General features: G+C 46.5%; 1 protein-coding gene across 4 annotated transcripts in view; it reads left to right on the top strand.

Moving 5' to 3' along the window:
- The window catches only part of stxbp4 (syntaxin binding protein 4), a 519,129-nt gene that overhangs the window by 460,584 nt on the left and 44,748 nt on the right, over nt 1–13,797 (top strand). For all 4 annotated transcript variants that reach the window (XM_072558970.1, XM_072558967.1, XM_072558968.1 and 1 more), the window contains 3 exons: nt 2,339–2,515; nt 5,103–5,219; nt 7,514–7,563. In XM_072558970.1, coding sequence (XP_072415071.1) covers nt 2,339–2,515; nt 5,103–5,219; nt 7,514–7,563 — 344 coding nt within the window. The remainder of the gene's footprint in view (nt 1–2,338; nt 2,516–5,102; nt 5,220–7,513; nt 7,564–13,797) is intronic.

Raw genomic sequence — 13,797 nt, 5'->3', positions numbered from 1 at the left:
TGTGATCTCCCCTTTAGTTGGGCTATCTACATATTGAATCAAGAATCCTTCCTAGAGACAACTGACAAACACTGCTCCATCCAAACTATTTAAACTAAGGAGGTTCCAGTCGATATTGCAGAAGTTAACCCTGTTACTTCTGCACCTTTCCAAAATCTGCCTCCCAATCTGTTCCTCTGTGTCTCTGTTGCTATTGGGGAGCTCTATAGAAAACTCCCAATAAAGTGACTGCTCCTATCCCGTTTCTGACTTCCACCCGTAGAGATTCTGTAGACAAACCCTCCTCGATGACCTCCCTTTCTGCAGCTGTGAGACTAGCCCTGATTAACAATGCCACTCTCCCACCTCTTTTACCTCCCCCTCTATTCCTTTTGAAACACCTAGACCCTGGAGTATCCAACAACCATTCCTGCCCCTGTGATATCCAAGTCTTCATACGGGCCACAACATCATAGTTCCAAGTACTGATCCATGCTCTAAGTTTATCACCCTATTCCTGATACTCCTTGCATTAAAATAAATATATTTTACCCTATCACACTGACTACAATGTTGCCCTACCAACAGTCTGTCCCTCCTCACAGACCCGCTGCATGCTGTATCTAGCTGTTCACTAGCTACTCCATCCTCAGATGCGTAGCTCCAGTTCCCACACGCCTGCCAAACTATTTTAAACCCTCCCAAAGAGATGTAGCAAACCTCCCACCCAGGATATTGGTGCCCTTCCAGGTTAGGTCCTTCTTGTACAGGTCCCACCTTGCCCAGAAGGTATCTTAGCAGAATCTCTTTCCTCTTTCTATCTACCTTGGTATCTATGTGGGCCATGACAACTGGATCTTTCCCCTCCCACTCTGAAGTTCCTCTGCAGCCAGATGAGATATCCTGAACCTGAGCACCAGGCAGGGAGTACAGCCTTCGGATCTCCTGATCCTGGCCATGGCGAAGTGTCGATTCCCCTGACTCCAGTATATTGTCCTTGAGTATAACCGTATCTCAATCTTCTCCTCACTCTTGAATGGCTTCCTGTACCACGGTGCTATAGCCAGTTTGCGCCTCCTCCCTACAGCTCCCGCTCTCATCCACACAGGGGACAAGAATCTCAAACCTGTCAGATAAGCTCAAGGGCTGAGGCTCCTTCAGCACTACCACCTGGACCCTTCTACCAGCCTCACTTGTAGACACAAGCTCCTATCACTGACCACTGACCGTCACATCCTTCCAGAAGCTGATTGATCATGAGACAGATTGGAAGTCTCTGTGTGTGGAGCGTAGAACATTGACATACCAATGCAGCAAGCAAGTATCTGCAAGCCTTTATTGGACAGGGTTGGATTTTAAATCTGACACCTAGTGTACAGTGTAGTTTTCTTATACACATCTAAGAAAGGATACAACAAGTAAAATCAAAATGCCGCAGATGCTCAAGTTCAGAAATGTACATGTGTGCGTGTCTTTCAGCCAGTGGCAGTGTGCATGTGGCTGTGTGAATTGGTCATGCCATTTGTGGATGAGAGAGAGCATGTGTCTTTGTGTTCATATGCCAGTTATGGCAGTGTCAGTCAGTAAGTGGCCTGTGATTATCTGTGTGTCACGAAGTGTGTCAGTCATGTGAGTGTGTGTATCCATCAGCAGTTCATTTTTAAGTCAGTGCTTGATCTGTTTATGTTTCAGTCAATGGCTTTGTGTGCGTGAGTCAGTTGCTTTGTGTGTGCATCTGACATTCAGTCAGTGTCTGTCTGTATCTGTATGTTCGTCTTGTCAGTTAGATTGTGTGTCAGTCAGTGCCTATGTGTTGGTGTGCTTTTCAGGTCAGTGTGTGTCACATGTCATTGCCTGTTCGTGTGTCAGTTAGCATCAGCTTGTGTGTCATTCTCTGCCAGCGTGTTTGTGTGTGTGTGTCTGTCTGTCTGTCTGTGTCTGTCTGTCTGTGTGCGTGCGCGTGCGCATGTCTGTGTGTGTGTGCACATGTCTGTGTGTGCGCGCGCCCGGCTGTGTGCGTGTCTGCATGTGTGTCTGTGTGTGCGTGTGCCTGTGTCTGTGTGCGTGTCTGTGTGTGTGTCTGTTGTGTCAGTGTGTGTCTGTCTGTGTGCGTGTCTGTGTGTGCACGCGTGTCTGTGTGTGCGTGACTGTGTGCACGTGTCTGTGTGTGCGTGACTGTGTGTGCGTGTGTGTCTGTGTCTGTGTGTGCGTGTCTGTGTGTGCGTGTGTGTCTGTGTCTGTGTGCGTGTCTGTGTGTGTGTGTGGTGAATGAGTGAGTGCCTATTTGTGTGAGAGTCAGACCGCCAATTCCATTTCAAATGCCACCAACTCTGTCATCCTTTCTGACCCTTTTTCACAGGAAGCTAAGAGTGCAGTCGAAGAGTGCCGAGCTCTGCGGAATCGAATCCAGCTGGCTGAGGCAGCCCATCGGCAGGCACAGGGCATGGAGATGGACTACGAGGAGGTGGTTCAGCTGCTGGAGGCTGAGATTACAGAGCTCAAAGCTCAACTGGCAGATCAGCAAGGGCAGACCAAGGCAAGGCACAGAGTCACCCCTTGTTACTGTAGCAACACCATGGTCATCGAGCATGTTCTGGATATGTTTGTTTTTACCCATCCCTGCAAAGTAGGTCAGAGCCTGTCAGCATATGACACGGCTATCGAGAGGAATTCAAGCAAGAGACTCAATGTGACGGCTCTATCACTTGAGTGAGCTATTAACACAAGGGCAAGTGAGCTGTACAATAGTCTAACTGGTTCACTCCTAATTCAGCTTTCCAAACAATCACTAGTGAGTGAGCTTATTGTGTTTCTTTTCTCTCATTTAAAGGAGTGCCCAAGCCATTGTGAGCTCCTCTGGTGTGGAGCAAAGGGGCCTTTCGGTTCACGTGGGTTAGTTTTAAATCCATGCTGTCTGTAAATTGTGAGAGCCATGGGAAGGAAAACAATCTTGTTTTCTTTATTCCTCTGTGGATGTCAGTGATGAGATCAGCATTTATTGCATGTTTAACCCCAGAAAATGTAGGAGTGCTGAGGCCATGTTCTTGAACCACTGAAGTCCAGCTGTTACCAGCTGAATAGTTCATTGGGCTTTTCGGATTGTGGTGTGAGATAGGAGTCCAGGACCAAAATACTCCAGAGCAAGAACTGGCTTGAAGGTGGTGGTGGAGGGTTGTTTCTCAGACTGGAGGCCTGTGACCAGTGGAGTGCCACAAGGATTGGTGCTGGGCCCACTATTTTTCATCATTTATATAAATGATTTTAATGTGAACATAGGAGGTGTAGTTAGTAAGTTTGCAGATGACACCAAAATTGGAGGTGTAGTGGACAGTGAAGAAGGTTACCTCAGATCACAACAGGATCTTGACCAGATGGGCCAATGGGCTGAGGAGTGGCAGATGGAGTTTAATTTAGTTAAATGCATTTTGGGAAAGCAAATCTTAGCAGGACCTATACACTTAATGGGGAGTGTTGCTGAACAAAGAGACCCTGGAGTGCAGGTTCATAGCTTCTTGAAAGTGGAGTCGCAGGTAGGTAGGATAGTGAAGAAGGCGTTTGGTATGCTTTCCTTTATTGGTCAGAGTATTGAGTTGGGAGGTCACGTTGCAGCTGTACAGACATTGCTTAGGCCACTGTTGGAATATTGCGTGCAATTCTGGTCTCCCTGCTCTCGGAAGAATGTTGTGAAACTTGAAAGAGTTCAGAAAAGATTTACAAGGAAGTTGCCAGGGTTGGAGGATTTGAGCTACAGGGAGAGACTGAACAGGCTGGGGCTGTTTTCCCTGGAGCGTCGGAGGCTGAGGGGTGACCTTATGGAGGTTTATAAAATTATGAGGGGCATGGATATGGTTTAGGGTGAGAGGGGAAGGATATAAAAGAGACCTAAGGGGCATGGGGATAGGATAAATAGACAAAGTCTCTTCCCTGGGGTGAGTGAGTCCAGAACTAGAGGGCATAGGTTTAGGGTGAGAAGGGAAAGATATAAATGCAACCTAAGGGGCAATTTTGTCACGCAGAGGGTGGTACGTGTATGGAATGAGCTGCCAGAGGAAGTGGTGGAGGCTGGTACAATTGCAACATTTAAAAGGTACCTGGATGGGTATATGAATAGGAAGGGTTTGGAGGGATATGGGCCGAGTGCTGGCAGGTGGGATTATGTTGGGTTGGGATATCTGGTCAGCATGGACAGGTTGGACCAAAGGGCCTGTTTCCATGCTGTACATCTCTATGACTCTATGATTCTAAGTAAGAATGACAGGCTTCCTCCCCTCAATGATATTAGTGAACCATTGAGGGTTTTAGCCATCACATATTACTGACATCCACATTTCCAGAGCTTTCTAGGCAAAGCATTCAGCCCTACTATTGATATCATTCACAGTCTCTCAGCACAGACTTCAACATGTTGGAAGGGGCTGGGTGTACTTTCAGCCTGGGACCAGATATTGTGACCCCCAAAATACCAAGAAGCACAGTAAGTGTGTGACATGAGCCTCCAGGCTAGTTTATACAATCCACTGCTCTGTCTGAGATTTGCTCTCAGGATTAATGGTTGGAAAAACATCACCACACAACTGGCTCCCTCCTTCCACTTCTGACGGTTACAGTATGGTAAAATGGTGAGAGGTTGATGGCAGGGCAGCAAGTACAGGCAGTGGGCACCAGTTCTCGCATGTTGTTCCACTGCGACAGCGGAAAGATGATACTAAGGGCGAAATGATGTCACTGGGTTAGAGAGGCAGAAAACAGAGGGAAGAGATTCTGAATGGATTACATTGCTGTCACATCCCATCACCTTACACTCTCTCACTCAGTCATTCACTCACTCCCTCACTCTCTCACTCCCACACACTCTCACCCACTCATTCACTCCCTCACTCAGTCCCTCACTCCTTCCCTCAATCCCTCACTCAGTCATTCACTCACTTCCTCCCTCACTCCCTCCCCCACTCACTCCTTCTCTTGCTCACTCCCTCACTCACTCATTCACTCTGCTGTGGGTTATTGGAGCGACAGCCTGGCCACGGGTTGGAGTGGTCAGGAACAGGACTTTCTAAAATCAGTTCAAAACATCACCATCAAGTAACAGGACAAGGTGATTCTAACAGGTGCCTTTCCTGCAGGATGACACCCAGGATCTAAGAAAGCGAATTGCTGTTCTTGATTGCCAGTTACGGAAATCAGAGATTGCGAAGAAAACGTTTGAAGTTTCTACTGAAAAGCTGCTGCAGTTTGTGGAGGTACAGAATATATACCAGACTTGGGACATACACCAGACCAGGAGATATACACCAGACTGGGGATATATACCAGACCGGGGATATACACCAGACTGGGGATATATACCAAACCAGGGATATACACCAGACTGGGGACATACACCAGACCAGGGGATATACACCACACTGGGGATATACACCAGACTGGGGATATACACCAGACTGGGGACATACACCAGACTGGGGATATACACCAGACCGGGGATATACACCAGACCAGGGGACATACACCAGACCAGGGGATATACACCAGACTGGGGATATACACCAGACTGGGGATATATACCAGACCGGGGATATACACCAGACCAGGGGACATACACCAGACTGGGGACATACACCAGACCAGGGGATATACACCAGACTGGGGATATACACCAGACTGGGGATATACACCAGACTGGGAATAAATACCAGACTGGGGACATACACCAGACCAGGGGATATACACCAGACCAGGGGATATACACCAGACTGGGAATATATACCAGACTGGGGACATACACCAGACCGGGGACATATACCAGACCGGGGATATACACCAGACCAGGGAACATACACCAGACTGGGGACATACACCAGACTGGGGACATACACCAGACCAGGGGATATACACCAGACTGGGGACATACACCAGGCCAGGGGATATATACCAGACTGGGGACATACACCAGACCAGGGGATATTCACCAGTCTGGGGACATACACCAGACCAGGGGATATACACCAGACCAGGGGATATACACCAGACCAGGGGACATACACCAGACCAGGGGATATACACCAGACTGGGGATATATACCAGACTGGGGACATACACCAGACTGGGGACATACACCAGACTGGGGACATACACCAGACCAGGGAATATACACCAGACTGGGGATATATACCAGACCAGGGATATACACCAGACTGGGGACATACACCAGACTGGGGACATACACCAGACCAGGGGATATACACCAGACTGGGGATATACACCAGACCAGGGGATATACACCAGACCGGGGATATATACCAGACCGGGGATATACACCAGACTGGGGACATACACCAGACTGGGGACATACACCAGACTAGGGGATATACACCAGACTGGGGATATACACCAGACTGGGGACATACACCAGACTGGGGACATATACCAGACTGGGGACATACACCTGACTGGGGACAAACACCAGACTGGGAGACTGGGGATATACACCAGACCAGGGGACATACACCAGACCGGGATTATATACCAGACCGGGGATATACACAAGTCTGGGGATATACCAGTCTAGCGATATATACCAGACCGGGTACATACACCAGACCGGGATTATATACCAGACCGGGGATATACACAAGTCTGGGGATATACCAGTCTAGCGATATATACCAGACCGGGGACATACACCAGACCGGGATTATATATCAGACCGGGGATATACACAAGTCTGGGGATATACCAGTCCAGCAATATATACCAGACCAGGGACATACACCAGACCATGGATATATACCAGCCCGGGGACATACACCAGACCAGGGATATACACCAGACCGGGATATATACCAGACTGGGGATATATATCAGACCGGGGATATACACCAGACCGGGATATATACCAGACTGGGGATATATACCAGGCCGGGATATATACCAGACCAGGGATATATATCAGACCGGGGATATACACCAGACCGGGGATATACACCAGACCGGGATATATACCAGACTGGGGATATATACGAGGCCGGGATATATACCAGACCGGGGATATACACCAGACCGGGATATATACCAGACTGGGGATATATACCAGGCCGGGATATATACCAGACCGGGGATATATATCAGACCGGGGATATACACCAGACCGGGATATATACCAGACCGGGGATATATATCAGACCGGGGATATACACCAGACCGGGATATATACCAGACCGGGGATATATACCAGAACGGGTATACTCTCAATTGGAGACGAGGGATACTCTCTGCGCACATCACTAGTTTCTCTCTGATTCAGTTCTACAATGACCCAGATTATTACGTATTAAGCCATCAAGGGCAGGTTAACTGAAATGGTGTAGGGTTTGGGTTCAGCTCTTGCGGACGATGAAGACCAAAAGGGACCAATTTGGCTGAGTGTTTCAGTGTTGTAAATGCTGTGTACCTCAATGTGACATCGTCCTGTTCCAGTCCAATGTAGTCTTAACTGAGTGCTGATTGAAACATATGCTTCTCTGTTTGTTTCCAGGTGGTGCATGAGGTTCTTGCCGAGTCTCCAGCTGCTCTAACTCATGCCAGGTATGTAAACACAATAATCTGACGATAACTACCCATGTACTGAAATGGGAACGGGACTAGTGCTTTGATAATCAAACCCTGCAGTCTTTAGTGGGAGGAACTGAGTGAAAACCCTGATATGCTCCAATAAAGAGTCAGAAAGAAGCGACCTGGGTGGGTAATGTTTAGTTAAGGTGTGTTTCCACCTCATTCTAGCTTCCAGTCAGCCTTCTTGTTAGATCTGGCTGTCAGTTTGAGAATTTGCCGAAAAGCAACTGTGAGAGCTGTGGGCTGAAATGATTCAGGTTGCATTAGCAATTTCATCAAAATCTCAGGCAGAGAAGTCTCATTCAAGCTCATTAATGTGCCTGTTACTAATATCACACAGCGCAAATCCATCTTAATGATTCCAGACAAAAACAATATACCCAGAACTTCTCACAGCAAAAGGACTTCATGATTTTATTGTAAGTTTAAACCAAAACTGTTGGAGAATGTTATGCACTGTGTGTTAATGATGTGACTCTGTATCAGCTGATGTTCGGTGGGTAGCACTCTCACTCTCACCTCAGAAGCTCCTGGGTTCAATTTCCCTTCCAGAGATTTGAACACATTGTATAGTCTGACACTCCAGTACAGTGCTGAGGGAGTGCTGCACAGTTGGAGATGCAGCACTAAATCAAACCCCTGTCTGCCTATTAGATGAATGCAAAATCACAGTGCAACAAGTGCAAGGGGAGTTCTCCCCAATATTTATCTCTCAACCAACACCACTGAAACAGGATATCTTAATTACTGACTTGAGTACTGCTGAACAAAAAACACAGTTTGTTGAAGTTTTTCATCTTGCCTTGATCAGGACAATCCACACGAATACCAATCCAGGTGCTGACAATTAAAGCTGATTAAGATAAAAACAGAAAGTACAGGAGAAACACAACAGCCTTCCATGGACAGAGAAATAGAGTTAATGTTTTGGGAGGTCTGTGGAGAGAAGCCAAGTTAATACCTTGGGTCCAGTGACTGTTCCTTAGGACATATAGTGAAGAAGGTTTACTGGACTCAAAACATTAACTCTCATGTCTGTCCACAAAAGCCTCCAGACTTGCTGGGATTGTCCAGCACTTTCTGATTTCTAACATCTGCAGTTCTTTCAGTTTTTAAACATTTTTTGAAACCAATGAGTCTCAACTTGACGAACCTGTTTGAACTCAACAAGATAGGGCCAGCCATTCTTTGCTTCATTTCTCAGGGCACTGCTCTGACCAAACACAGTCAGTCTGCCTGGTTTAAATGTAAATGAAGCCTGATAGGTAACCCCCAATTATCACTAACTAATGCATTCTCTGTGGCAATGCCTTTACTAATTAGAGTCCACTTGCAAACCAATCAGCACTCTCCTCTCATGCAGTGTAGATGTTGATTTACCCCTTGAGTTGATATTTCTTCTGAATTAAGATTAGAGTGGTGCTGGAAAAGTATAGCAAGTCAGGCAACATGTGAGGAGCAGGAAAATCGACGTTTCGGGCAGGAGCCCTCCATCAGGAATGAGGCTGGGAGCCTCCGGGGTGGAGAGATAAATGGGAGGGGGGTTGGGGCTGGGGAGAATGTAGCTGAGAGTGCAGTAGGTGAATGGAGATGGGGATAAAGGTGATAGGTCAGAGAGGAGGGTGGAGTAGGGAGATAGGCAGGTAGGACAGGTCATGAGGATTGTGCTGAGCTGGAAGGTTGGAACTGGGGTGAGGTGGGGGGAGGGGAAATGAGGAAACTGTTGAAGTCCACATTGATGATCTGGGGTTGAAGTGTTCTGAGGCGAAGATGAGGCATTCTTCCTCCAGGCGTCTGGTGGTGAGGGAACGATGGTGAAGGAGGCCCAGGACCTCCATGTCCTCGGCAGAGTGGGAGGGGGAGTTGAAATGTTGGGCCACTGGACAGTGGGGTTGGTTGGTGCAGGTGTCCCAGAGATGTTCCCTAAAGCGCTCTTCTCGCTGAGGTTATGAAAATACAAGCTGTTTGTTTGCTTCATGAGTACCTCCTAATTTGTTGGATTTCCTTCCAGTGAAATCTCACCTACCAGTTTCAGCTTGTAATACCCAGAGACCTTTTCCCTGCTTCTTGTATCAAGTGATGGCCTCAGTGATTCAGTTGAAACAAACAGCCCGTTAACTGAACTGTTGAGACCTGAATCCCCAGCTTCAAGCATGGGTCGATGCTAATCCTGTGGCCTTTCTTAGCCTCAGTGTCCGTGGGGTAGGGAGAGAGCATAATGTCTGCTCCTTTGGTTTTATTGTCTTAGAAAGTTAGGATAGGATTCCTGCACCTGAACAATATCTAATAAGTGTTCATTGGAAGGTCATTCTGATGACATTCTTACATGTTTGAGCAGAGCCCTACCTTCTGCTTTACAGAGCTGCTGTTGGCCTTGTCCTGGAATATGTACTTGGAGTGGTTTCCGATCTTCAGGAGCAGAGACTGGTGACCTCTGCATTGCTGGCTGTTGGCATAGGGACTGTGTGATGTGAGGGTACCCATGGTAGTTATCCTTGGATCATTGATTCAATCTCTAACCAATGCTAGGCAAGCTTCAGTCAGACCACATCACCAGACCTTACCAACCCCTGTGCAAAACTAAGTCCCAAGAAAAGCCAGCAGCTTCTGGAGAGGAGACAGTGGGGTGGGAATTGACAGGGGAGAAATAAGCTGGTAACCAGGTACTGAGGACAAATGTTGTTTCCAAGCCCTCCGTTAGCACAGCAGGAAAATAGAAGGTTCACTAAAGAGTTGAGATTTATTTCCTGTAACTTTCTCACCTGAGGCCCAATAGTGCTTTCTAGCCAATGAAGTCTCTTTTTGTAGTGTAGGAACGAAGGAACATGGCAACCAGTTTGTACATAGCAAGATCCCACCAACAACAATACAATAATGGCAGGATAATTATTTTAAATGACATTAGTTAAGGGTAAAATACTGGTTCCAAGATTGTGTGGCTGGCTCCTGTTCATTTTTAAAATAGTAGCACTTTATGTGCACTTGAGAGAGAAGGCAAAGCCTTAGTCTAACATCTCATCCAAAAATGGCGCCTCTGACAGTGCAGCGCTCCCTCAGTGCAGCGCTCCCACTGGCGTAGAGAATTCCAAAGATTCACAAGCCTTTGAGTGAAAGAATTTCTCCTAATCGTGATCCTAGACAAGCCCTATCTGGAGACTGTGATTCTAGTTTGAGAATTTTATCAGCATCCTGCAGATGTGTCAACACAGATAGAGGCCTTTTGCCTATAACTCTGAAGTCCATGCCAACACAATGAATGTCTAAAGACAGCTTAAACGTTACAAGAGTTTCTGATTCAACCACCCTTTTCAGGCAGTGAGTTCCAGACTCCCACCACCACCCTCTGAGTGAAAAAAACTGTGCTCAACTCTCCTCTTAGACTTCTATTCTTAACTTAAATCTATGCCTCCCCCCAAGTTGTCGATCTGTCCACTAAGGGAATAAATGCTTTATTATCCATCTTACCCGCACTCCTCATCAACGTACACACTCCTATCAAGTTCCCTGTTTGCCTTCACTGCTCCAAAGAAAACAACTCCAGCCTATTCAGTTTTCTCTTGTAGCTCAGACCCTGCAGCCCAGGCAATATCTGGTAAATCTCAGCATCCTCTCCAATGAATCATATCCTTGCTGTATGCCCTGTCAAGTCCTTCAGAATTTTATACTTTACAGTGAGGTTATCTCTCATTCTTCTAAACGTTAGGGACTATCCTGAGCCTCTTGTCATGGAACAATCCCATCGTTCCAGACAGCAGCTCAATAAGCCCTCATTTCACTCCTCCTGAGGCCATGACTCAAGTAGATATTGCAAATCTCCCAGATCACTGCACTCTACCAATTGTACCACTTTCAGTGGTTCTGACACAGACTGGCTAGCCCTTAATGGCTCGAATTCCTCAAAACTTTCCATCTCTCCATCTCTCTCACCTCCATTAACTTGTGCAATTCAACTTACCTCTTTTAATGAGAATTTTATCACTTCTACCAATGTTTCCCAAATGACTCAGCACCACATTTAATTTGATTGCTCTTTTGTGAAGCATCTTGAACACCTTTGTTCAATACGGGTGCTATATGAATGCAAGTGGGGGGGATACTAGAAAATGGTGGTCATAAACTCCACTCACTAGAGTGCTCACTTATTCCAAAATAAGAACTACAGTGAAAAAAGCATGGTACACAGTACAAATTTACATAAAACTGAACCATCTTCACATTTATTTGTTTGGTATTTTATCTTCCTTCATTCACTGTTAATCTCAGCCTTTAGACATCAGCATTATAATTCTGAGTTCATATTTAATGGGTAAGGAAGAACATAGGAATTTCACATTGATAACTGTTCATCAGAATCACCTCCTTTTGCTTTGTACCATTGTCTTTTTGTTTCATTTTCTCGCACCTGCCTTCCACAGGAGACAGGAAGGTGCATCAGAGCCCAATAACACAGTTACAGAGATGTACAGCACAGAAACAGACCCTTCGGTCCAACTCGTTCATGCCAACCAGATATCCCAGCCTAATCTAGTCCCCTTTGCCATCACTGGGCACATATCCCTCTAAACCTTTCTTTTTCATGATGTGGAGATGCCAGTGTTGGACTGGGGTGGACAAAGTTAAAACTCACACAACACCAGGTTATAGTCCAACAGCTTTATTTGGAAGTACTAGCTTTCAGAGTGCTGCTTATTCATATACCCATCCAGATGCCATTTAAATGTTGTAATTGTGCCAACCACCACCACTTCCTCTGGCAACTCATTCCACACACGTACCACCCTCTGTGTGAAACACTTGCCCCTTAGGTCCCTTTTAAATCTTTCCCCTCTCACCCTAAACCTATGCCCTCTAGTTCTGGACTCCCCACTTCAGGGAAAAGACCTTGGCTATTTATCCTATCCATGCCCCTCAGATTTTATAAACCTCTACAAGGTCACTTCACAGCCTCCAGGGGCAGGAACGGTGACAGGACCTGCCCATTCACCCTCTGTCCTATCATTGATACTCCCAGTCATTCCTTCCCTTGTTGTAGTTGCTTAAAATGTTTTAAAAATGTTGTCATGGGTGACATCAACCTCCCTGATGTTGATTAGAACCTCCTTTATGCAAGCAGTTTGGATGGAGCAGTTTTTGTCAGGTGTGAGCAAAGAGCCATGCTAGATGTGAGGTCTCTCGGTGGGAGGGCATTTCTGTGATAGTGATCACAACTCCCTTACCTTTACTATAGCCATAGAGAGGGATAGGAGCAGACGGTATGGGAAAGTATTTAATTGGGGGAAGGGGAATTACAATGCTGTTACGCAGGAACTATGGAGCATACATTGGGAGCAGATATTCTCAGGGAACTGTGTGACCCAAGTTTGGAAGCTGTTTAGGAAGCACTTGCTGATAGTGCTGGACAGGTTTGACCCACTGAGGCAAGGACAGGATGGTAGGGTGAAGGAACCTTGGGTATTAAGGGATGTGGAACATCTAGTCAAGAGGAAGAAGGAAGCTTACTTCAGATTGAGGAAGCAAGGATCAGCCCAGGAAGGATCTGAAGAATGGACTCAGGAGAGCTAGAAGGGGGCAGGAAAAAGCTTTAGCGGGTAGGATTAAGAAAAATCCTAAGGCATTCCACACTTATGCAAGGATCAAGGGGATGGCCAGAGTGAGGGTAGGGGTGATCAGGGATAACGGAGGGAACTTGTGCCTGGAGTGGAAGGATGTCAGGGAGAGCCTTAATGAATATTTTGCTTCAGTATTCACTAGTGAGGGGGACCTTGTTTTTGTGAGGACTGTGTAAAACAGACTGACTTGCTCGAACAGGTTGATGTTAAGAAGGAGGATGTGCTGAAAACTTTGAAAAACATGAGGATAGATAAGTCCCCTGGGCCAGATGGGATAAACCCTCGGTTTCTACAGGAAGTGAAGGAAGAGATTGCTGCACCTTTGGTGATGATCCTTGTGTCCTCACTGTCCACTGGAGTAGTGCCAGATAATTGGAGGTTGGCAAATGGTATTCCCTTGTTCAAGAAAGGCAATAGGCATAATCCTGGGAATTACAGACCAGTCAGTCTTATTTCAGTGGTAGACAAATTATTGGAAAGAATGCTGAGAGACAGGATTTATGATTACTTGGAAAAGCATAGCTGGTTAGAGATAGTCAGCATGGCTTTGTGAGGGGCAGATCATACCTCACATGCCTTATTGAATTCTTTGAGGATG

Source organism: Chiloscyllium punctatum, chromosome 39 (assembly GCF_047496795.1).
Source record: "Chiloscyllium punctatum isolate Juve2018m chromosome 39, sChiPun1.3, whole genome shotgun sequence".
NCBI lineage: Eukaryota > Metazoa > Chordata > Chondrichthyes > Orectolobiformes > Hemiscylliidae > Chiloscyllium > Chiloscyllium punctatum.
The sequence above is the reverse complement of the archived record's forward strand: the minus strand, read 5'-3'. Positions and strand labels throughout refer to the sequence as shown.